General features: G+C 46.8%; 1 protein-coding gene across 1 annotated transcript; it reads left to right on the forward strand.

The window, feature by feature from the left end:
- The first annotated feature begins 3,019 nt into the window (after positions 1–3,019).
- Positions 3,020–16,801, forward strand: fam83c (family with sequence similarity 83 member C). Its single transcript, XM_070959942.1, has 5 exons — positions 3,020–4,135; positions 7,517–7,684; positions 8,969–9,093; positions 14,852–15,088; positions 15,228–16,801. The coding sequence occupies exons 1-5, from the start codon at positions 3,632–3,634 to the stop codon at positions 16,051–16,053; spliced, it is 1,860 nt and encodes a 619-aa protein (XP_070816043.1). The 5' UTR covers positions 3,020–3,631; the 3' UTR covers positions 16,054–16,801.
- Positions 16,802–24,123: the final 7,322 nt, after the last annotated feature.

The following is a 24,123-nucleotide window of genomic DNA, read 5'->3' on the forward strand; positions in this document are numbered from 1 at the left end:
ACAGGCGCTCGGCCGCGGCAGCTACACCTCACCCTGCTGCGTAAATATGAAGTCACACATTCGCATTAACTCCTCGCGGATGTTTACAGGCGATAACAGACATCATGAAACTTCTTCTTCCACTTCTTGAGAAGTGCCTGCAGAAAGCCTGTTTATTAGCCAGAATGTTTCTGTTGTGGAAAAGTTGAGTCAGATGTTGTGACTCTTTGACCCTGGCCCTCCCCATTAACACAGAAAACCATTTAGGACAGACGAGATCAGAAACGTCCTCCGTTCATCTATTAATTTGTCCCGTCGCCCAGGGGAGCAGAGGCAGAGATGATGAATCCGTCTCTGTCTCCTTCAAATGCTCTCTGTTTCTCTGCGATACAGGAAATTCAACGTGCACATAAGACGCTAACGCTTCATCAAACTGGCCCCAGACTCTCCCAACAGCCCTCCAGAAGAACGCTGTCTCTGGTTGACATGATGGTGAAGCTGGAGACAGCCTCAGTTGTCCGGACAGCACTCGTACAGTGAAGACAGCTTTTCCACACGGAGGGTCTTTGGTTTCAGACAACAAACAGAAGCAGCTTCTCATTTCCAGCTGCACCCTCAGATTTTATCACCGGAAACGAAAACTATTGCTAAAATATGACCTAATGTTAGCGTCAGGAGTCGTTTTAAAACAAGAAACCTGTGAAAGCATCTAAATCTATGGCTGCATGCGTGGTATCGTGACTGTGGCTAAAGCTAACAGGTAAAATCAGTAAGTAAAAACAGCACAGCATGTAGCTGCTCAGCTTAAATGCTTCATTGAGAAACAGCTTTGAGGACGAGGAGCTGAAGCTAACGCTATCTCAGGTGGGCCAACGTTAGCTGGAGAGTGTAAACTTCCTGAGAGCGAAGCAGCTAACGTTAGCCTGAACCCTGATAGCATCCTCACAGCAGTGACATGCTGCTCAGCGGATGTCAAAGGTGTGAACTGGACATTTTTCTGTGGTCTTCATCTGCTGGACAGTGTTTCAGGTTGTGAGCTCGTTCAGCGGATTCTCACTGCCAGAGGTCAATCCCTCACAGATGAATTAATAATGAAACAGGCCACTTCACTTCCTGCTTTGTCTCACAAAGCCATAATCTGAAATACGTGAGCGTTGACATGCTGTTTACCAACCGCTTACCGCAGCAGTTCCACCCTGTTTTTGAAGAGGATAATGAATTAATGATTACTGGTTGTAGATTAAAAGTCTTTAAACACAGTCGACTCCTGCTTTTATCTGCGCAGCAGTTTTATCTGTCAGCACACACACCTCTGATCGCCCTCATCAGGTGGCTCTTGATGTTATCAGCATGAGGAAAAAACCTTAACATGACATCAGCGTTTAGTGCATCCTGCTGACGGTACATCACATGTCGTCTCCCACCGTCGCTGTGGGCTCAGATCCTCTGCTCTGACCTCCGTGACCCTCGTCTCAAACTGTATCGTTGGACCGGGATGTCAAACAAAGCTCTGGAAGTCTTCGAGGGTTTCCTGCTGAATCTGTCAGCTCACCTCAGAAACACCAGTCAGCTCCATGTGGCTGGCAGTTAGCCATGCTAACATCATGCTAACAGTGCGTCTGTGCATAACAACGTCAGTCTGTCAGTCCAGACAACAAATCCTGTACAGATCAGTTTCCAGATGAAAACTTGGCAACAACATGGAATATTTGCCTGTAACATAAATAATTAATGTTTCATAAGATTTATCACATAAAGCTCCATCCCACACTTTTGATTGGACGTCATTCATAAAGCTTTTGTAATGGCTCCTTATCTCACTGACGTTACCCTTTTATCTGTAATAAATTAACCTGCTTGTGTTGTACTTTGAAGTGCTTTTAATCAAAGACTTCTGACCATCCTTCACGTTATTGTACGTGATCTTTGTCATGCCTGAGGAAGGAGGGAACGCTCTGGGACAACAGCGAGCTTTTAGGTGAATTGGGGTTGTAGCCTACATGTAACTCGGTACCACAGAGACGGAGCGTCTCGGGGGAGGAGACGGAGAGTTTTCCATTTCACGCATGGTGTGAGCAGAGAGGAAGAGACAGACTGCTGGAAAACCTTCCTGCAGAAGAGCTGACGTGTAGATCTTATCCTCTCGTTTTACTCTGCATGTTGATGCCTTTGGTGAAACACCTGATGCCAGTGAAGCTTGAGTTTATAAGAGAGGAGGGAAGGAAAGAAGGAAGGAAGGAAGGAAGGAAGGAAGGAAAAAAGGAAGGAAAAAAGGATTTATTTCTGCTCCATCTCTGCTCATTTAGCTTCCCAGATTCATTTAGTCTCAGTAAGTTTCACTAAAGTCAAACCAGCCTGAGTCAAACTGATGAGTTTATGCTTTTAGAGAGAGAAAAGACAAACCTGCTGAAGCCAGAGACGACAGCAAGGCAGTTCTGCTTTCAAAATAAAAGCACAAAAGAAGCGCAAGCATGGCAGCAAACAAGCAAAAATATTTCACTGACTGTTAAAATTGATTGATGACACACATTACCTGCATCTAATGTCATTGATCATAAAACACCCAAAAGCCCGTTTCTACATGTGACATTTGAAGTGGATGAGCAATAATTAATTGATCATTTATTTATTATATTGTTTTCAATGGCTGCTGAGATCTCTGTATTTATTTGTATTAAGCTGGTACTCTCTCTCCTTTACATGAAATATATTTTCTTATCCTTTTTGTCACTTCAACTTTGACCTTGTCTGGATTTTCTGATTTCTTGTTTCTTTGGATCATTGAACCAAATACAAGAACAACTAACTTCTACTTGGTAAGAATTTCCATACATAATTAGTATTATGGGATTTTTTTTTATATTGTTATAATCAGTACAAATTTACATGAACCTTCCAAATAAAATGGCTGGAAATGATCCTGAAACACCACTACTGTCTCATCGGACTTTATTTTGAAATTTCCAACCAGAAGTAGCGCATCTGTTGTGAACTGGTTGGCTTGACGACGGAGAAACAAGACGAGGAAGAGGAGGAGGGAGGAGCTTGTCGACGTTGGAGACCAATGACAGGACAGGTAGCAACAGGTGAGCGGAGAACACACACCTCACACACACGCACGCACGCACACACACACAGACAGCAGAGAAGAGGTGGCGGCTCCAGGGACTCACATCCTGTCTGACATGACGGGGAATTAGAGAAGCGAAGACCATTTCACCGCCTCGGAGGGGAAGCGGCTCCTGGACATTTGGATTATTATCGCGATCAGAGACCCGGAGGACCGAGACACGGCTCGGATCTCGGTCTGAGGAGGACTTCAGGGAGTGTGTGAGACCCGCGGCGGTGAGTTCATGAGACTGCGGAGCTTTGAAACATTGTCTTCAGGTTTGAAAGTGTCCCTCGGTGTCCCTCGGTGTCCCTGCATGAGGTGTTTTTACAGCGGAGCTTTGACCTGATTGGACGGTATTGATCTCTGATCAAACACACTTTGTGTTGCTATAAAATTCTCCTTCTTTGCGAAAATGTGTCTATAAAACAGAACAGAAGGAAACAGTTGCTGCAGAGGACTGTGGGGATTATTTTGACGGAGGGGTTTATCAAACCGGGGATTTGCCAGATTAATCCCGGGACTGCTGACGACGCCAGCACCATGATCAGCTCGGAGGGCCTGCGGCCGGCCACGTCCGGCAGGAAGCCGCTGGGCAAGCTCGCCTCCCGGCTGGAGGAGGTGAAGAACCCGTGGCGGCAGGTCTCCACGCTGGAGCTGAGCCACAACGAGGCGGCCCGGCTGGCGACGGACGCGCTGCTGGAGCACGGAGAGAAGGAGTACCGCAGGGTCCTGGTGGAGGAGCGCGAGCTCAACTTTCTGTCCCCGCTGGAGGTCCGCTACATCACCCAGCATGCGGCCAAGGCGTGCAGCCCCGAGAGCAACGGCACCGGGACCAGCGACTTCGGGGACGCGGACGACGTGTCCGAGCTCACCTCCGGGACTTACTTCCCGATGATGTCCGACGAGGAGCCGCCGATGCTGGAGCTCGGCTGGCCGGACTCCCCGTCGAGATACGGACCGTCGGAGACGCAGATCTACTTCCAGAGGGACAAGTCTCACAACGTGAAAGACCTCATCCGGTCCCTGATCAACAAAGCCAAAAAGGTAAGAGGACACTGTGTGCTGGTTCATGCGAGTCTTTGTCTTCACGAGGTCCCAGAAACTTCTAATAACTGATTTCAGGGTCTGTTGATTGACAGCTTTTCCACACGGAGGGTCTTTGGTTTCAGACAACAAACAGAAGCAGCTTCTCATTTCCAGCTGCACCCTCAGATTTTATCACCGGAAACGAAAACTATTGCTAAAATATGACCTAATGTTAGCGTCAGGAGTCGTTTTAAAACAAGAAACCTGTGAAAGCATCTAAATCTATGGCTGCATGCGTGGTATCGTGACTGTGGCTAATGCTAACAGGTAAAATCAGTAAGTAAAAACAGCACAGCATGTAGCTGCTCAGCTTAAATGCTTCATTGAGAAACAGCTTTGAGGACGAGGAGCTGAAGCTAACGCTATCTCAGGTGGGCCAACGTTAGCCGGAGAGTGACTGTTAGAGGCTCACCTGCTTAAGGTGAGACACATCGGTGACACCTGTCCCACACTGATGATCAATCAATCAGTCAGTGGTAGAAAATAGGTTACGCATGTTGACTCATGTCTCTAAAATGAATAGACATTGACACAGTGATCTGAAGTCAACGCCATCAGCTGATGTGTCTGCTGGACCTTCTGTCTCACCTCCACCTGTGAGCGACTTTGCCCAAACCTGTATTTGTTTTTGAAATGTGCTGAGAAAATGTTTTTAAGCCAAACTTAATGAACCGTTCACCAATATTTATCAATCACAGTGACAGTATTGATCAGCGGTCTCACAGCTGAAGCCCCCGAACTTTAAAAACAAGTTATTCGTGTCATGCTGACGTTTGGTGTTCACGTCTGCTGAAGGAGGAAAGTTCCTCTGAGCTCAGTTCAGCTGATGTTCGCACAGATGATTCTGTGACATCCCGACGAGCCAATCGTGACCCAGTATTCCTCAGAGGAGTGTGATCAGTCCGTCGATGGAGCACAGTGTTTCTGTTTCACTCTGTGCGTTTCAAAGCGTTTCACACACGAGCGACGATCTGATGATAAGACAAACACAAACAGCAGGACAGTTTGAGCCTGACATGAGTAAAAACAGCCTCCGTGCGTTCATTTGTCCCTGCAGACGTCCCCTCTCAGCAGGCCTGGACTGTCCTCCGGTCGTCCGTCATGTTTGATCAGCTCTTATCTCCCTCTGGGCGCGAGGCTGCTCTGTCACTCATTGAACAGCTGACCTCAGTTCAGATCGGAAACGTTTTGCTCTCTAATCTCCAGCCGGAAGCTCGACGGGGCCGTGGACGCACATTGAGACAGTGTGTTGTGTCTCTCTGTGTGGTTCTTTTTGACCTTTGTGGTCATTTTGCATCTGTGAGTTGTTTTGTGTCTTTGTGGTCCTTAAATGATGGACGGCATTCATGTAACCAGTTTACAACACAGGCCTCAACACGGAGACACGGAGAGCGAATCAGGCTTCAGAGTCTGTCCTTCTGTGTCTTTTTGGTTGTTTGTGTCTCTGTTGTTGTTTGATTGACAGTTCTGCTCTAAATGTCAGCAGATACTTTAAACAGAAGCTGTGATCCAGCAGGGACCCCCTGCCCGGACCCCTCAGGGTCGGGACCCCTCAGGTCCACTCAGCCACCCGTCAAAGGGCACGACAGACTCTTCAGATGCTGTAAAAATAAAATGAAAGCATCATTTTTTTTTTAAATTTCGAGTTATTTGCCAGTTTTCGGCTCCTTCTTGCAGCTGCTGGTTCCTGATTTGTGACTTTAAAGTCTGAATGTTTCCTCGTCGTCTGATCATCACTGAACCGACCACATAACAGCTAAAAATGAAGCCCGGTCGGCTCGTTGGCAGACAGTCCAGCACACGCTGCATGAGTCACCTCTCCTCAGACACTTCCTTCTCCTCTGTGTGTAAATAGACGTGTTTTATATGCAGGATCAGTCTGCTGCGAACAAAAAGGATTCAGACAGCGAGAGAAATCCGAACCTGTTCAGTCCCTGCATGAAATCATCTGAAAAACCCAGAAAAGCAGCAGATCGTGAGGCTGTTTTCTGTCTGCACGGCAGCGACGTCGACCTTTTCTCTCAGGTTTGTGCAGAGTCAGCAGGTTCGGATCAGATGTAAGAGTTTTACATCGGTTGATTCCACCGATCTGAGATTCACTTCACGGTGTCTTAGACAGCAGAGGAGACGCACAGTCAGCTGAACTGTGCTGAAGAGGAGAAACCTTCATCCTGCAGCTCACATGGTGCAGGACTCCACTGACTCAATGAACAAATGTGTATTTCATGCTCATGTTCAGCACCAGTTGCCTGTGAAAGCACATTTCAGCCTCAGGACACGTCTGCAGAGGTGCTCCTGGAGTCATCAGCTGGCTTCATCTGTCCTCCGGCGAGGCGGGGGCTGTGGTGTGGTGGGGGCTTCAGCTGCCGGTTGAGCATATGACTTAGCATTTAGCTGCTGTGTCGATCCGGTGATGATGCCTCAGCTGTGGCCTCCAGGTGCCTTTTAATTGATTTCCTTTCTGATTAATCTGCCGTCGTTCAGTGAAAACGACTTCCTGCAGTGATCAGCTGATCAGCTGCTGATTAATGTTTGTTTTCTGCTGCTTTTCTACAGTTTGAAGAGAACTGAGGGCAGAAATCTGTGTCTGAAGTGCCTTCACTCACTTTAAGTGTGTGTTGTCTGTTCGTGTCTGAACATGAACGTGTGTGTGTGTGTGTGTGTGTGTGTGTGTGTGTGTGTGTGTGTGTGTGTGTGTGTGTGTGTGTGTGTGTGTGTGTGTGTGTGTGTGTGTGTGTGTGTGTGTGTGTGTGTGTGTGTGTGTGTGTGTGCTTCATGTGAGGGTGTTCTTCATGTGAGGGTGTTGTTCAGTGTTTCTGATAGATGGACGTGCCATAAAGGAAAGCATCACCTGCACGCTCACATCTGGAATCCAGCAGATGTTTTCATGCCGTGTGTGATGTGAAAGCCATCTCTGGCGTGTCGTGTGTGTTATACTTTATTGGATCTTGGAGGCGTTACCATGTCAGTAGAAAGTTTCCCCCCCGAACCCCAGAACAGGTTGATCCGGCCGTGCTGTGTTGAAGCTGTAATTATCTTCTGTTTGTGAATTATTGAGTCGTAAAACCTTCGTATATAATTTTCATAGAGTGTAATTAAAACCCGTCTGTTACGTGAACGCTGGTCTGATGTTAAAGACACTTTGATTGAAACATTATTGAATGAAATCAGCAGATGTTGATCAGAGAAAAGCAGCAAATCCAGAAAATGTTCCACTTTTGACTGAAAATGACTAAAAACTGTTGATGAGTCCCTGAAGGACAGAGGGTGAAGTCTCAGCTGAGACGTCTTCATCACACGCTGCCTGCTAACGTCTCTGATGTGTCCCCGCGGCTCCAGGTGATCGCGCTGGTGATGGACGTGTTCACGGACGTGGACCTGCTGTGCGACCTGATGGAGGCGTCCAACAAGCGGCGGATCCCCGTCTACATCCTGCTGGACGAGAAAAACCTCGACTACTTCACCGAAATGTGCTCAGCGCTCGACATTCAGAACTCACACCTGAGTGTAAGTATCGCACAGACGGACGGACGGATGGACGGACGCTCATCTGGTGTCCAACCGAAAAAAGACAATCACAATCACAGATTCTGGTATTTTAAGTGATGGAGCTGAAGTAGATGTCACAATCACAGACACAAATTATCGTTCAAAGCAGAAAATTGTTCTTCATCAGGTTGTTAACAAAGTTTTCTGCATCCTCTTTAATTTAAAACACTTCAGTTTGAGTCTAAATTCAGTTGTGAGCGTCCTAAAACAGCAAACTAAGAGGATGAACATGGTACCTCATAAACATTAGCATGTTAGCATGCTAATGTTAGCGTTTAGCACAAAGCGCTGCTCACAGAGCTGCTGTCATGGTGCAGAATCTACCTACTTTATTGCCCACTTCAGCTCATGATAGCCTGTTAGCTTAAGTAAACAGAGGTTAAACTCTGCGTAAGTGTGTGTGTGCGTGTGTGCGTGCGTGCGTGCGTGCGTGCGTGCGTGCGTGCGTGCGTGTGTGTGCATAGCAGCAGTGTGTCAGTCTCTGCTCAGTCGTTGGAGGAGTTTGAGGCTGTCACACGCTGCAGAGGGTGGTGTGTCAGAGGTGGGCGTCCTCTCCGTCGCTGACTTTGGCTGGTTTCATTTCAGCCTTTACTTTTAGTTTGTTGCACTGTGGTGAAGAACAAACACGAGCTGTGAGGCGTAAGAGATGAGAGCTGCTCTGTGGAGAAACACCACCAAGAAATTCATTTTCTGGAGTGTCTGTGGGGGCTGAATCATCCGTCACATGCAGGTCTGAAGTTGGTTTTAGTCGTGCGGCGAAATGAGCTGAAAGGAAGGAAACGAGCAGCGTGGTTGCATAAGAGAGAGCTTTGCTCAAAATGAGCATTTTAGCATTTTAAGTGAGCAGAAAACAGTTAAAATCCATCTGCTGAGCTGACCTTCACTCTCACCTCCCACCTCCATATTTTACTGTTTCTGCTGCCGCTTCCATGTTGAATAATCATGTGGAACTCGTTATGCATGGAGCTCATCTGCATTTTAAAATAACATTTAGAAATTCATTTCTCAAAACTCTGAGCGCCCTGTTTGGAGGTAGATGCTGACCTGACCTGCACACAGTCTGCAGGCGGCTTCGACTGAGGAGTTCAGAATTTAGAGTTAAATACGAGACTGAAACGAGCCGAAATAAAAGTGAACTTTGCATCTTCGTGTGGTCGTAACGTCACAGCTGAAACACTGTGTCTGTTGTGTGAGCCTGCATGTGTGTGTTTGTGTTTCTAACATGTGTGTGTTTGTGTGCAGAACATGCGTATTCGCAGTGTGTGCGGGGACACGTACTGCACCAAGAGCGGCAAGAAGTTCACCGGTCAGGTCCTCGAGAAGTTCATGATCATCGACTGTGAGGAGGTCATCGCCGGGTCGTACAGGTCAGGAACACACACACACACGCACATGCACGCACACACACACAAACACACACACAGATAATAAATCCAGTGTTTGGTACTGTGACACAGTCACAAAAATATATAACAGAGTAAAGAAGATGTAATGTTATAAGAGATATTTGCATGTTATGGACGGTGCACAGACATTAGTCTGTCGCTAACCCTCCGGACGCTGCGTGAGGCCTTCAGGGACAGCGCTGGGTTGTGGGATTTTGGCACAGTGGCCCTCTGAAGTGACACTTTATATGATCAGACTTTGATCCGTCCACACAGTCTGTCTCCCACAGCTTTATGGACGTCCACTGAATCTGTGGACTGCCCCTTTAAAGGGCACACTGGCGCTGTGTCCCGGCGTGTCGTGGCCTCGGTAATTTGCATGCTGCTGCAGTAATCTTGATGTTATTAGCTGGAGGAAGAAGTTCAGGCGGACTCGTCAGAGTGAGACGCTCAGCCTGCTGAAGTGAACACGTACGAGCGTGAGGACAGGCGTCTCAGGACAGCAGCCTCTGTGCTTTGCATCCGCCCTGATAAGCGGGAATGTCAGTGGTCACAGGAGAAGCTGACGGCGCTCGTGATGTGCAGCGACGTGACTCAGCTGCTGCTTCTGACTGCAGGAAACTACCTGAGTAATACCTGCAATTACAGCCACACACACGAGACTGAGACTGATGTCCCTGAACCAAAGGGACTCCAACATGACTTCATTTCATTCATCCATTCATTGTGTCCTCGAGGTTTGTCTTTGTCCTCACGTTGTGTCTCTGATTCTGGACTAACGTGGATCTGCATCAGATCTGGTCTAGAGCTGCAAGTACTGATTACTTCTATCATCAATAATCTGCTCCTGGTGTCAGAAACGTGCGAAAGTAGTGATTGACTGAAATGATCCATTGATTATCCGAATAGTTTGTCGATCAGCTGATCAGGCGACTGCTGCGGCTTCAATCCTGTCGTGAGATAAAGATGTGAGGAAACATGGTGTTCTGCTGTTAACTGTTGGTTATTCATCCTCTTTATTCCCTCAGAGAGAAGTGTGTGTGTGTGTGTGTGTGTGCGCGCGCGCGCGCGCGCGTGCGTGCGCGCGCGCGCGTGCGTGCGTGCGTGTGTGTGTGTGTGGGTGTCAGCGTGAACGTAATGTACCGTGAGGCTGTGAGACTCATAGTACTGTGGGATTTCACATCTTAGTGTCACAGAGCAGCAGCGTCTCTGAACAAACCTTAAATTCTCTTTAGCTGGAGGCTTTTTTTAACTTCCTCAAAGCTCCTCACACACCACATTTACCAGCTGACGCTTTCGGGTCAGCTCTTCTCTCATGTGTGAACTTCTGGTGGAGATTTGTGGAGCCCATCTGTGGTCACTGCTGCTGACCGGCGAGTAATGAACGATGTCCTGAGTGATTTCAGAGAAACATTCAGAGCTCTGACACTCGGAGGCTCGTCTGTGTCTCAGTTTTATGCAGGATTTGGATGCATCGCCGTCTCGTCTCATTCAGTCAGTACACCGTCCCTGTCTGAAGTCTTTGTCCTGCACATGCAGACATGGAATAATAATGATGCCAATAAATTACATGCAGGCGGCGCTTCACATAGAAAATACACAATGAACATAAAAACAGGGATTGAACATTGATGTAAAACTTAATAATGACAGTAAAAATAAAAAGAATGCATGTCATAAGATGGAAAATAAAACCACTGAATACTAGGAATACAATAAAGTTCAAAATAGAGTTCATAGGATGCATAAAATCAAGTGAAATACAACATTTCTAAAGACCAGCTGCAGAGGGTCTCACTGCTCTTCAAGGCGAATAAGAAAAAAGGGATTTAACAGTGTCGCTTGGCCCAATTAAAGCCAATTAAAGCAGCTTCATGCACCCAAGAAATCATCTTTGTGCAGGAGAAAACCAGCTGTGGAAATCAGGCTTGTACAGAAACCAGGTTTCTAGTTTACATGAAGGAGTCAGATCAGTGCAGAGAGCAGGCAGTGACCCACTTCCTTCAGTTTATGGCAGTTTTATTTGTATAACCTGATATCAGTGATGAGCTTCAACATTTCCAGTCTGTTCAGGTCACAACAGCCTCAAGCTTCAGAGCTTTGGAGTCCCCAGCAAGCTTAAACAGGGAAAACTGGAAGGAGCCTGAGGAAGAGCAGCAGAGGAGGAAGCCTTCATCCAGGACAGGAAGTAAACGTACCAAACAGATCAACAGGACAGGAAGTAAACGTACCAAACAGATCAACAGGACAGGAAGTAAACGTACCAAACAGATCAACAGGACAGGAAGTAAACGTACCAAACAGATCAACAGGACAGGAAGTAAACGTACCAAACAGATCAACATGACAGGAAGTAAACGTACCAAACAGATCAACATGACAGGAAGTAAACGTACCAAACAGATCAACAGGACAGGAAGTAAACATACTGAACAGATCAAAGGGACAGGAAGTAAACGTACCAAACAGATCAACAGGACAGGAAGTAAACGTACCAAACAGATCAACAGGACAGGAAGTAAACTTACCAAACAGATCAACAGGACAGGAAGTAAATGTGCAGAACAGATCAACTGACTTCCTGATCTTGACGGAGGGTTTTCTGTCCTAGGTCAGAGGTCAGAGGTCACTGTAGAGCAGCAGCTCATTCATTCAGTCGCTTTCATGATGGCCGGACTGAAATCTGACATTTCTTCACCTTCCTTGTGTCTTTGGATTCTCCAGCTTCATTCAGTCTGTTTGAGTTCCACATCGTTTGTCCTCGTCCTTCTTTTACCACGTTGTCTTCTCACGTTGCTTCCTCATTGTTTTCTGCCCACCGCTGATTCTCCTCCTGGACGGCGAGGCTTCGTGTGCGTGGCGGTGGCTCGGCTCAGGCATGCGGGCCGACAGGCAGCAGACGGAGGAATGAAGGGCGAGGCCCAGAGAGGTGCCAAGCGCCTCAGGAGGGCAAATGTTGTCTTATCATCCGACCGCAGCTCCACCTCCGCCCCGCCCACACTCTCTGCAAACATCCTCGTAACGCCGAACCCTCGACGAGAGGCCGCTCCTGAACCATTAAGAGCCATTCGTTTGTTTGAAGAGCAAATAATGAACGCTGACTCACTGATATTCAGCAGATGATGTCAGCTTTGTCTGTCAGAGCAAAAGAACGTGGAGCATTTGTTTTAACAGTTTTACAGAGATAATACTTCACATTAGAACAACGAATGGTTTAAAACACACAATAATGTTCTGTGAGCATCCATACATCAGGCTAAGAATCATAATATCCATCCATCCATTATCTATACCGCCTATCCCTTTCGGGGTTGCGGGGGGCTGGAGCCTATCCCAGCTACAATGGGCGAGAGGCGGGGTACACCCTGAACCGGTCGCCAGCCGATTGCAGGACCAAGAATCATAATAATAATCATAATAATAATAATCTTTATTTATGGATCATTTTTCAAATCCTAGTTAAAAAAAACAAACACTGAAACTGTGGCCTGTCTGCTGACAGTCTTCGTGTCTTCTCAGACGTTTGATTGTGTTTTTGAGTTAAATCAGAGCTGAAGGAACCTTCGATCCATCGATGTTTGGTAGATTTCTTGTTTCCTTTGACAGGAAGCAGCAGATGACGCTCCATCGAGCTCATCCTGACGTGATTGACGCGGAGCGTGGAACGTGTAATTTTCTTTGATTTATGAGGCGATAATGGATGCGAGCGTCAGACACGACCTTCCTGCAGGCCTGTGAGGCGACGCCCTCGTCTCCACGAGAGGACGGGCTGATTGACGGCCTCTGCAGCGGAGACGCGCTCTGATCGCTTCCTCTTCAGGACGTGCCTGGAATCTGACTGCGGCTGAATTGCATCCAACATATCTGAGTGATTTATCGCTGAGGAAGGTCGTCCTGCAGGTTCTCCTCAGCGGCAGCTTCTCGGCTCAGCTCGTCCAAATGGCTTCAGTTCAGAAGACTGTGTCTTTCTCAGCTGTCCGTGGCTTTGAGCTGCGTGTGACATCGTCTGCAGAGTTTACTGAAGACGCTCTCACATTTCGCTGTCATCGTGATGTCGTTGAAAATAGCTTTTATGACAAAGTGGATCAGCTGTGATGGACGGGATGTTGACTGAACACACTGAAGCTGCAAACTGGCCTGAGATGAGGAGCTGTAGCTGCTGTGTGTGACTCATGTTCAAGACAAGCCCTCCTTAATGAAGTTCGATCTCTGAACACTGAAAGCTGAAGGTAGTGAGCGATGTTTTCCGACCTCAGTCACTGCAGTGAGACTTGCCTCTTTGATTCTGATGTGTTGGGACAAAAAACCTCAGAAAAACAAATTCAGCCACACAATTCAAATCAAATGTTGTCCCTCTTTTCATTCAGCTTGTTGTTGTTTAGAGGTGGAACTTCTTAATCTGCAGAGCAAAGACTGAAACGTGCTCCTGCAGGCTGCTCGAAGGCCGGCTGCAGAGACGCTGCGTCCTCGCCTGAATGGAGGCGGTCCAACGCTGCTCCAGCACGGCGGACGAATCGGGCTCAGCTTTAACGTGACGACCTGACGTCATCTGGCATGCAGCTGCGTTGGCCAATCAAATGCATGCAAGTGCACATTACTGTGAGATGACTTTGTTATGTGAACGCCATATTTCACGTAAAAAGACTCCGGTCATCATCACGGCACACAGTCTGCTCGCCGTTCCCTCGTCCTCATAGGAAATACTAGTTTTCTTTAATTGGTCACTTAATTGCCAAAATTGTACTCGAGTTCAGACCAGTGGAGCTACGACGACAGAGGACAGCCTGGCCCACCACTGAAAGAGTTTTCATCTTCATACTGCAGTTATTCCCTCGTCAGGTTGTATTTCTGGTGTATTTGATCATTTATTACCATTTAGAGCTTCAGGGGAAGCTGCTCAGTCGCAGTGTTTGGCCTCAGCCGTGTTATTGTTTACCTGGACTAAATCCATTTAACAGCTTCATACTGTGCACTGCTGCGACAAACAGACGCAGTATGTACTTCATACTGTAGTACACACAGTATGCGGTACATACTGTAGTACACACAGTATGCGGTACATACTGCATATTGTGTTCATGGTGCAGCAGGTGTTCTGAATACGTCCATTGTCTTCTTCCTTTCCTGTGTCTCATGCCGGCTGGGGAACTTGTACGTTGCGTTCACTGAAGCTCAGATATTTGTAGATCGTATTCCTCTGAGTCTGTGTTCTGTTCGTTGTTCTTGCGCCTCAGCCAGACGTCCTCGGTCTTCGTGCGCCTGCTGTCAGATCAGTCACTGCAATGACTCATCAGCTGATGGTCCAGGTAGTCGTTGAGGCTGATCTGCAGATTCCTCAGCTGGAGCTGGAGGTGGAGGTGGAGGGACATCATCCTCAGAGGCGGAGGCTGACGGGCGTTTTGTTATTTCTTGTTTTCCTGCACGTGATGACGTGATGTGGCTCTCAGCTGCACGTCTTCAAAACACGCCACACACGATAAACACTCTGGTATGCAGCGCTCTGCAGGAGGGCCACTTTCCTGATTAGCAGGTGATGTCATTTCCTGTTTCCTCTTCAGTTGTTTCACACCAAAGCGATAAAACAGAACATGGCAGCAGAGCGGCTCACACACACACACACACATCAAATGACTTGCAGACGTTTCTGAAGCTGTTTTCTGACGCAGTGAGAGTAAAAGTACACGCTGTCTCCGTACCTTCGTCTCCTGCTCTTAACTCCCCCTTGTCGTCTCCTCTCCAGTTTCACCTGGCTGTCGGCTCAGGTGCACAGCAACATGGTGATGCATTTCTCAGGCCGCATCACCGACAGCTTCGACCGGGAGTTCCGCTGCCTGTACGCCGACTCGCAGATCATCGACTACTTCTTCAACTCGGAGGAGGAGGGGATGCCCTACTACCCGGCGTACCAGCCCATGATGGCCCCCGGCTTGGGCATGGGGCTCGGCCCGGTCATGGGCCTCGATTTACTGTCGGACAGGTACGAAGCCGGAGGGCTTATTTTGTTTGTACAGCGATAATATAATAACTTTAGAAAAACATTGCAAAGTGCTTTAAGCATTTCTTATTAAATGACATTTAGTCTCTCCACTGATCTTCACTTGGCCTCCCTCCTCCAGCAGGCAGAGGGACAGGGTGTGCTCCGAAAACTCCAGCAGCCAATCGAGTAACAGCGTGTCCAGCGTGAAGGCAGCGCCTGGGATGACCTCCAACATCGTCTACAAGGTCACTCAAAGTCACGACAAGAAGGAGCCCAACAACAACTCCCACCTCAGCCCGGAGAGGAGAGGGGGAGACCGAGCGGGAGGCCAGACCCCGACACCCCAGATCCATGTCACACCGGGACCACGAGTCTCCGCCAACGGAGGAACCAATCACAGCCCAGCTATGGAGCGACCGCCGCCGGCTTACGGTCAGCCGATGGGCATCGAGTGGAGCAAGCCGAGCCCGGCGGACGTCATGCGGTCCAACATCGGAGGCACCTCCTCCAAGTTCCAGGCGCTGGGGTTGTACGACCACAAACCGGGCATGTTCCACAGCGCTGGGCTCGTCCCTGGTGCCCCCAACTCAAACCTAAACCCCAAGTCCCAGAGCCCCTCCCCACTTAACGACAGCAAACTGGCCCCCAAGCAGAGGACTTCCAACCAGTTCCTCAACAAGTTCACAGACTTCTTCCTGCCCCCCGGCAAAGACAAAGACACCTACAACTTCAGGAGGTCTCCGTCCCCTCACGGCAACACATCCTGGGGGGGGCCAGACCTCTCTCAAGGTGAGCCGGAGAGCGAGCAGAGCCCGCCGCCACCCCCGTCTCCGGCCACAGTGATGAACCGGCAAGACCAGAAACGAATGACGCTGGGCCACAGCAAGCTGGACCTGGTGAACCAGTACAACAAGATGAAATCCAAGCAGGTGTACAGCCGCTTCGAGCTCAAGACCTCCAACTAGAGCTCAGACGGCTCCATCAGACCGCCGTCTTCTTCCAGACTCCGTTCTTCCTCTGTCTCTTATTACATCATTACAGAAAGTCTGTGTGGTTCTCTGACGGTCTGTCCTTCATCTTCTTCCACTCCTCAGTGATGCCTGGTGGAAATCAAGCCATTGCAGCCGTGTTGGCTCTTTCACCACACGTCCAGGTTTTCCTCTGAGACTCTTGAAACCACTTTGCCTCTTCCATCATGTGACGAGCCTCCACGGGCGCAGCGGGGCTGTGGCTCTTTGTGGGGATGCAGTTTACAAAGCACATGACCAAGAAATCGTACGTTTGCAGAAATTCCACGTTGAAATTTATCTGTGAAAATCACCCATGTAGCCGATTTTCAGCAGCTGTCGTCACCAGGAAACACAAGGTTGGACAAGGTGGTGGACAGAAGATCTGTCACATGCAGCCGAAGACGTTCAACTGACAGCTCAGGCGAGACGCACACTCCAATATCAGAGACAGTCCAGTTTATTTAACTTAAAAACACTTAAAACATTATCTTAAAGTCTGAACTAAACGTTTAATTCTCCTTTTATTCACTGGAATATTTACTGTAACTGTGCCTGATTTTCCATTGAAAGGATTAAACTTTTTGTAGAAACAGTCTCAGCTGCAGGCCTCTGGGTGGGCGTGTCCCACGGCCTCTGCTCCGCCCACACAGCTGCTGCACCAATCAAACGTCGAGAAGCGATACTGTCAGTCAAAACCAAAAGGGGGCAGAAACAACATTTATTCACACATTTATTCTTTTTACTAATTTGAATTTTGACCAATTAAGTCCAAAGAAACTCTGAAGATTTATTCACTGATATCTCAGAATGAGAGAGAAAAATTTATTTCAATAATTTTAGTAAGAATCAGCTTTTTTAATGTTATGTGACACTAATTCACAATTAGATTGTATTAGGAATCTGTAAAAATGCGATTTTAAGAAACTCGTCATCCTTTTGCTTCGTTCAGCTCATCCTGCATCATCGTGTGTGTAACATGTGCCTTGATCATCCTGCCTTAAGGTTTACGATCACATTTTCACACGTAATGTCTCCAGCGGCTTCACGTTAAGGGACGCGCACGCCGACCTGCAGGGAAGCGGCGCGTCGACGCTCCTGAAGCTGCGTCTCATCACGTTCTGTGTGAATGAGGAAGTGAAGCGCTGCAGGTGGAAAGTGTTGACGGAGATGAAGAGGACAGTTCTGAGAGCATGTTAGCTGTTGCACCCTGGACATGAATTTATTACATCAAGTTCTTCATCTGCAGGATTCTGTCCTCATTATGTACATTTTATACAATAAACAGCATTTTTCAGACCTGTAGATTTGTACATAGATTGTTAATTAAAACCCATTAGAGGCAGTTAATTGTAATATTTCTGTGTTTTCTCTTGGTTCTATTTTCTGATGAATTGTGCTGATGTACAGTCGTTTTTCACTGCAGGGCTCAATGATTTTTGCTGTAATCACCGAAGCAATAACGATTGACGGCGATCAATTATTTTGATTAAAGCTGTTTCATTCTGTGAGTGTTTTTGTTTACTGCTCGTCTCAGCCGGACAGCGTGGACGTCGAGTCCTCGTCCCTGATTTACATCACGTTGTACAGAAAGAAACTTCTTAAACTGATTTGTTATTTTATTTTTACATCGTGTTGTTTTCTGGAGAATGTGAACTTTCGGTTTAATTGATCTTAATTTGTAAGATAAAGACTTTAGGATTTAATAAAAGAAAACGTTGGAGTTCAGATTCTTGTCTTCATGCTTTCAGTCCCTTTAGAAACTGACACTCTGGTTTTATAGAGATGGAACATTTTTAAGGGTCAGAAATCATCTTTCTGCTGATCTCTGAACTGATTTCTGAGGACGTTTTGCTCACGAAAGAGTCTCTCATGCAGCTTATAAAGGATTAAATGTTTCCATGTGTTTGACTGCAGAGAGAATGAGTCCTTTAACAAAGATGATTGATCATAAAGATAAAGAAACGGCCAGAGTATGAGTGTGTCTGCTGCACTGAGCCATGCCACCGCTCCAGACTGCAATGACTGAATGCCATGAAATGAGGTGCAGGTCGATGGTTCCCAGAGGAAGAATCCTGACTGATCATCAGGTCAAAGTTTTAATGTGTTCATGACTTTGATTTATGACCAAATACCTGCAGAACCGAAGACCTTCACATCAGCCTCAGCTGCGTGCTAATCAGCAAATGTTAGCATGCTAGCAGGCTAAAATAAGATGGTGAACATGTTTTTCAGTGAGAGGACACATCAGACATTTTTGATTTTTAAATCTCCAGAAGTGGACATCTGTCTGGACGTCTTGTCTGAGACAGGATCAGAGTAAGTTTACGCACAGCTTAAAGTGTGTCAGACTGATTTATTCTAGTGTTCACTGAAGTCATGAGTTCATCTTCTCGAATGAAAAACAATTCACCTCCAAATGGAAACAAGGCTAATATTTAATATTCTGACTCAGTGGAGCTTTTTGAGTTCATCAACAACCTGCTGACTCCTTATTTGTCTTATTCAATATGAATGAGCGACACCAGGAGCATGATGCGGCCTCTCATAGGCGAATTGAGGATATTTGCTGGCTCAGTTTGGACTTAAAGCTTTAAGCGTCGCCGCTGAGCCTCTGCACGGTATGTTTTCCTGTCAGGAAGTCCAGACCAGCGTCTGGGTCACAGGCCACGGCTTGAACAATGTGACAGAATAAAACTGAGGACCAAACGTGAACAATGAAGGATTGAGTCCCAAAACTGGACTGAACAACACGTCAGTCATTCATCCACAAACCCCGAGACAGACAGGAAGCAGAGACACAGTGGACGTTTCTGGACTGGTCAGTCTGCACGCTGCTGTGCTCACATATCAAACAGCTTCACGGTGTCTGGGTTCAGGGTTGCCAGGTCCTGCAAACTTTTCAACCAAAGCCCTCAGATAATGTCTGCTCAGCTCATTCCATTTTATTTCCTGCACTAATCAAAGAGGTTTGCAGCTTCGATCTACATGAGTTCCTGTAAAAACTGGCCCAAAAATATTCCCAAAGAGATATTGTGCTTCAGATTTATACAACCAGAGCGATGAACCCTCCGCAAGCAGTGCAGCGTTCTGTGACGTCTCTACAGTATCCTGACATCATGTCCCTTTGACTTAAATACAAAGAAAACATTTATTTTAATAGTTTCTTTCAACAACAAGAGAATTCAAGGACTAGGACATAAAAGGCCTTAAGAAACGAGGAAATATACAGAAAAAAATCGGACTTAAGAGTAAAATAGAAGATAAAAATAATCTAAAATACAACAAAAAAGGAAAATAAATTCACAGCAGTACAGAGCAAGATATGAAGGAGAAATCCCAAATGTAATGAACTAAAACGCAGTGACAAACTGTCCTGAGCTGCAGTTCGTTACGTGGTCCATGAAAACTGAACGCTGCCTCTCCAGGTTTAGTTCAGACTCTGGGACAGAAAGCAGACCTGATCCCAGAGCGTCTGAGAGGCAGCAGGTCAGAAAGAAACTGTTTAAACCAGCACAAGTATTTTGATTATTATCAGACATAAATCTCTGCTTTAGTCCCAGAAGTGTGAACCTAAACGTCCGTTGATGGCGTCTGAAGTGAGTCTGTGTTCAGCTGACTGAGTGAGGGACTCGTCAGTGGTCCTTTGTGCTTCTTCTTCTTAAACGTTTCCCAGCTCGTCAGGAACAGTTACACCCTAAACCAAACATGAGCTCCTGGTTACTGATTGGCCGGCCACGCTGTTGTCTGACGGCCTTGGTGACGGGATGTTTTTGTTGGGTTGTCGTGGTTACAGGTTCACAGGTCGTCTCCTGGTTGGTCCTCTGTCTCTGCTGCATGTGTGACGGCATTTTGTCAAACTGGGTGCGACAGTCAGCGGATTTAACTCGACTCAGAGCCACATAAACACACACTGATGATGAAGATGATGATGATGTTCAGGAGCTGACACTCCTCACGCTCTGACACGTTACTATAGTCAATGTGTTTATAATGGTACTGTTTGAAATGACAATGGGACAGTGTGAAAGGTGTCTGATGGTGATGAAGCTCCAGAGATTCTTCAGCTGAACCTGCAGCTTTAAGTGACTTTCAGCTCGTTGTTCATTCACCCGGACACAAACTTCACTCGAGTTCACTGTCAAAGCTTCATTTTCAGCGTAAAAGCTGTAGAAAGCCTTTATTTAGCAGCTGAAGAGCCAGGAGACCAAAAGCAGAGCTAAAAGAGAGGGAAAACTGGACTGACATTCATCAGGCGACACATATGAATCATCATGTTGTTCTGCTGCATGTGGAAATACTGACAGCAGCTGGTTCAAAACATCAATTTAAGAAGGGATGATATGCAGGAAGTCCGTTTTCACAACCTTTTGTCTGCCCCTGAGTGGACAAACATGTCGTTTCTGCAGGTTTCAGGTAAAAAAACACAGGTTTTCTCATTTAACAGCAGGCTGGAGACATCTGTGGGTCAGTGCGAAGGTGATGTCCATCAAAGGGTCTACCTGTCGCTTAATTCTATTTATATTACAAGGAGAATCTCTGACATCGTTCAGAATATCAATAAATACACGTTACAGCCATTTTCCTCACATTTCCTTTACCTGATGGCGTCAGAGCGTCATTGATACACTCAGAGCAAGAACGTGTGTGTGTGTGTGTGTGTGTGTGTGTGTGTGTGTGTGTCTGCAGGTGGTTTGTAGGGCAGACAAGGTAACACAAGCCTCCCTGCTCGTGTTTCACGCTCGACCACTGCTGCTGACGGTCGGCTGAGAGAGGAGCGTCTGTTCACCATCACTGGTCGTGTCTGACTCTGAACAGGAACCAGTCTTTACCCGCCACTCGACGAGGACAGTGAACGCATCAGCTGTGGCGGTGATGTCACGTCAGGCCTCACCTGCCGTGAAAATGAAAGATATTCTATCATCCCGCTGAGCAGATATTTGTTTATGTCGCGAGCACGTTATGTTCACTCAGTGGCCACTTTATTAGGTACACTGATCCAACTGTTCTTCCATAAAGAGGTGTTAATTCAATATTTTTGACATATGTATTCAGAGGTGGTTCTAATATTCTGCCTCTATCTCGGCTGTAAATTCGAGGACAAAATACTGGGAACAGCCCTCCATACACACCACCTTCAACTGTGACAAACATGATTGAACTGTTAGCTTGTGGTGCTGGAAGGTGCAGATACAGTTAGTCTCATTCGTGGCAGATGACAGCGTCGTAAGGAAGGTTTTAGAGTGCGTAGGTGATGAAGTTTAGGAATCAGTGTGGTGTCAGTAACGTTTCGAGCTTTTCACTGTGTGACTGTGTTATTTCATGTCGCAGTATATAGATAAGGATAACTCATCAAGGCATTGACCCTGATCGACATGTAACGTCTGGATCAGAATCAAATCAATCGTTCTGTTGCTTCCTGGCTGGAGAGTCACAGCTGAGACTCCCTGCAGACGAGCTGGTCTGCGAGCTTTGGACTAAAAAGGTGTCTGCAGGCAGAAGGTCGTCTGCAGACACCTGCAGCGTTTCCTTCTCTGTGTAACCCAACACGAGTTTCTCTTTCTTCCTGTGTTTCTCACAGTCGGACGCTGATCTCAGCCTGTTCAGCAGGACGAGTCGAGATTCTTCGGCCTGAGAGCGACGAGGGGAAGTTACCAACCACCTAAAACAGCTCAACTCTGAGTCCAGGCTGCTCTGTCGTGTTGTGTTTGCTGTCCTCCCTCACGTGTCTGCAGGCTTTCTGACTTGTGCCATTAGTTTTTTATGTTTTCTCTGTGTCATTAATGGTGATGTAATTCCTGAAAATTGGTCCTTGGATGCAGCAGCACGCTGAGGCTCTGACTGTCGTGCATCTTGACGTTATCTTCAGGATGCAGCGTTCTTCCTGCCTCTCTGAGCCGACTGATTGTGTACATACATATCAGACCTTGAGTTTGTTTGTGCTCGGGTGTGTGTGTGTGTGTGTGTGTGTGTGTGTGTGTGTGTACAGTTTCAAATGGCCTTGGCGGGGTGTGTGTGTGTGTTTTGAAGTGCGTTTGTCCCTTGAGGCCCTGAATGTGCACGTTTTAATATCTGTGTGGATGCTATTTTTCTGCTGGAGTGTGTGTGTGTGTGTGTGTGTGTGTGTGTGTGTGTGTGTGTGTGTGTGTGTGTGTGTGTGTGTGTGTGTGTGTGTGTGTGTACTGCAGGAAGTCTGGCTTATTGTCCTCTCAGCATTCTGGGGCAGGTTGAAACTTTCTAATCTGGATTTAGCTGCAGACTCTCCGTCTGTTTGCCAGCTGATCACAGTTTCCTTCGTACACAGAAAACAGAAAAACAGAGTTTCTGTAGCTCACCTGGTCGCCTCTGGGCCCTCCGGTCAGTAAAAGATGAACAATTAGTTCACTTCCTGTTTCCAACGGGCGTACGCACCTTTTTATTTTGCTGTCATTCATGTTTATTTTCACAGTAAAGCTTATTTGTCTTTGTCGTATTTAAACGAAGGATCATGTCTCTCGTGTGGACGCGGAGCCGGTTTTGATCTTGTCATATTTTCTAGTTTTGGGAGATAAAGTTTAATAATTTTTCTTCCTGTAAAACAAAAGCTGACGTGCTTCTGAAACTTAAACCAACCAGTTTCAACCTAATATCATGACCTCCACCCGTCAGTCATTCTTCAGCTTTTAGCAGAGCTACGATTCATGAGCTAGCTAGTTAGCAAACATCCAACTCTGAATTCTCCATGTTTGTCATTACTTTCCAAAGGCTCCAGTCAGATTCCTCTCTGGGTAAAAGATATTCAAACTGCTCGTTCTGTTTGGTTTAAACGTTCATGCTGAAAGCCCTGCTGATGTGTTCAGGGACATTCTGCGGCTTTTAAACGCCTCTCGCCTCAGTGCTGTAAGATACTCAGAATAAAAACTGCATTTCTGCACCAATCACCCATCAAGCCTGAACCGCAGTGTTTAGGACTTGATGTGGTGAAATTGCTTCACTGCTGGATGTTTTGCAGGTTTTGACAAGCTGCCACACGCACTGCAGCCAGAGGTCTTTCTTCTGACTGAAGGTCTGATCTGTGACAAAGCTTTTCAGACCCGGCGTCGCTGCTCTTTACTCAGAGGGATTTCCTTCATACCAGCAGCTTAATGCATCACCTCAGGCAGAAGCTGAGTTTCAATCACGACACGCACTTACATACACACTCTTAAATGAAACTTCTCTTTAGATTTGCTCCTCGTCTGTTACCTGCCGAACGTTAACCTGCAGCTTAAAGGGAAAAACAGTCTGATTTCATGATCGGCAGTCCGGCATGTAAAACTTGTAAAATGGTGAACTGTGAAGCTTGTTCTTGAAAGTTTCTACAGATTAAACAAATGAGACACAGCTTGTTAATCAGTCACCTTCAGAGGTGTTGGTGGGCTCATTTCTTTTACCTTTTAACGTCAAGCTAAGCTAAGTTAGCTGCCAGCTGGTGGCGGCTTCATGTCTGTTGTCCAGACTTGAGACATCGATCTTCTCTCACTCTCAGCTTGCTTTAATTCTTGACTTAATGCTTAAGTGCCTTTCATGGTAACAGTTTGTGTTTGTCCCTTTTCTGTTTTTAACATGAAAATGTCGCCCTGCACAAAGCAGCACATGACCTCAACCCCCCCATGGTGTCAGAATGAGACGTTCAATGACCACACAGTTGAACTTTTCTTGATGTCTGTCATTGATTCTCTTTTTCTTTTGTTGCCTTATTAAGATGTTAGATGTCGCAGTGAGTGTTGCTTTCATTGAGGTGTGGTGGAAAAACCCTGGATTCCCCCTCAAATCAAACAACACCATTGTTTTAAGCTGTAACCCTCTCAGATGGACCCAGGTGAACCTTGGCTCACTAAGCTGACTCATTCCAAAAGCCTGACGGTCTGTCTTCAGGTTGTTGACAGGAATAGAAATAGAAGAGCTCGCTGTCACATTCAAAGCTGCGCTGGGCGTGTTCGGCTTGGCAGGCGGTGGTTGGCCTTTTGTTGCTGAGGGTTGTATTGGAATTTAATGCAAGGGATGAAA

Source organism: Chaetodon trifascialis, chromosome 3, assembly GCF_039877785.1.
Source record: "Chaetodon trifascialis isolate fChaTrf1 chromosome 3, fChaTrf1.hap1, whole genome shotgun sequence".
Classification (NCBI taxonomy): domain Eukaryota; kingdom Metazoa; phylum Chordata; class Actinopteri; order Chaetodontiformes; family Chaetodontidae; genus Chaetodon; species Chaetodon trifascialis.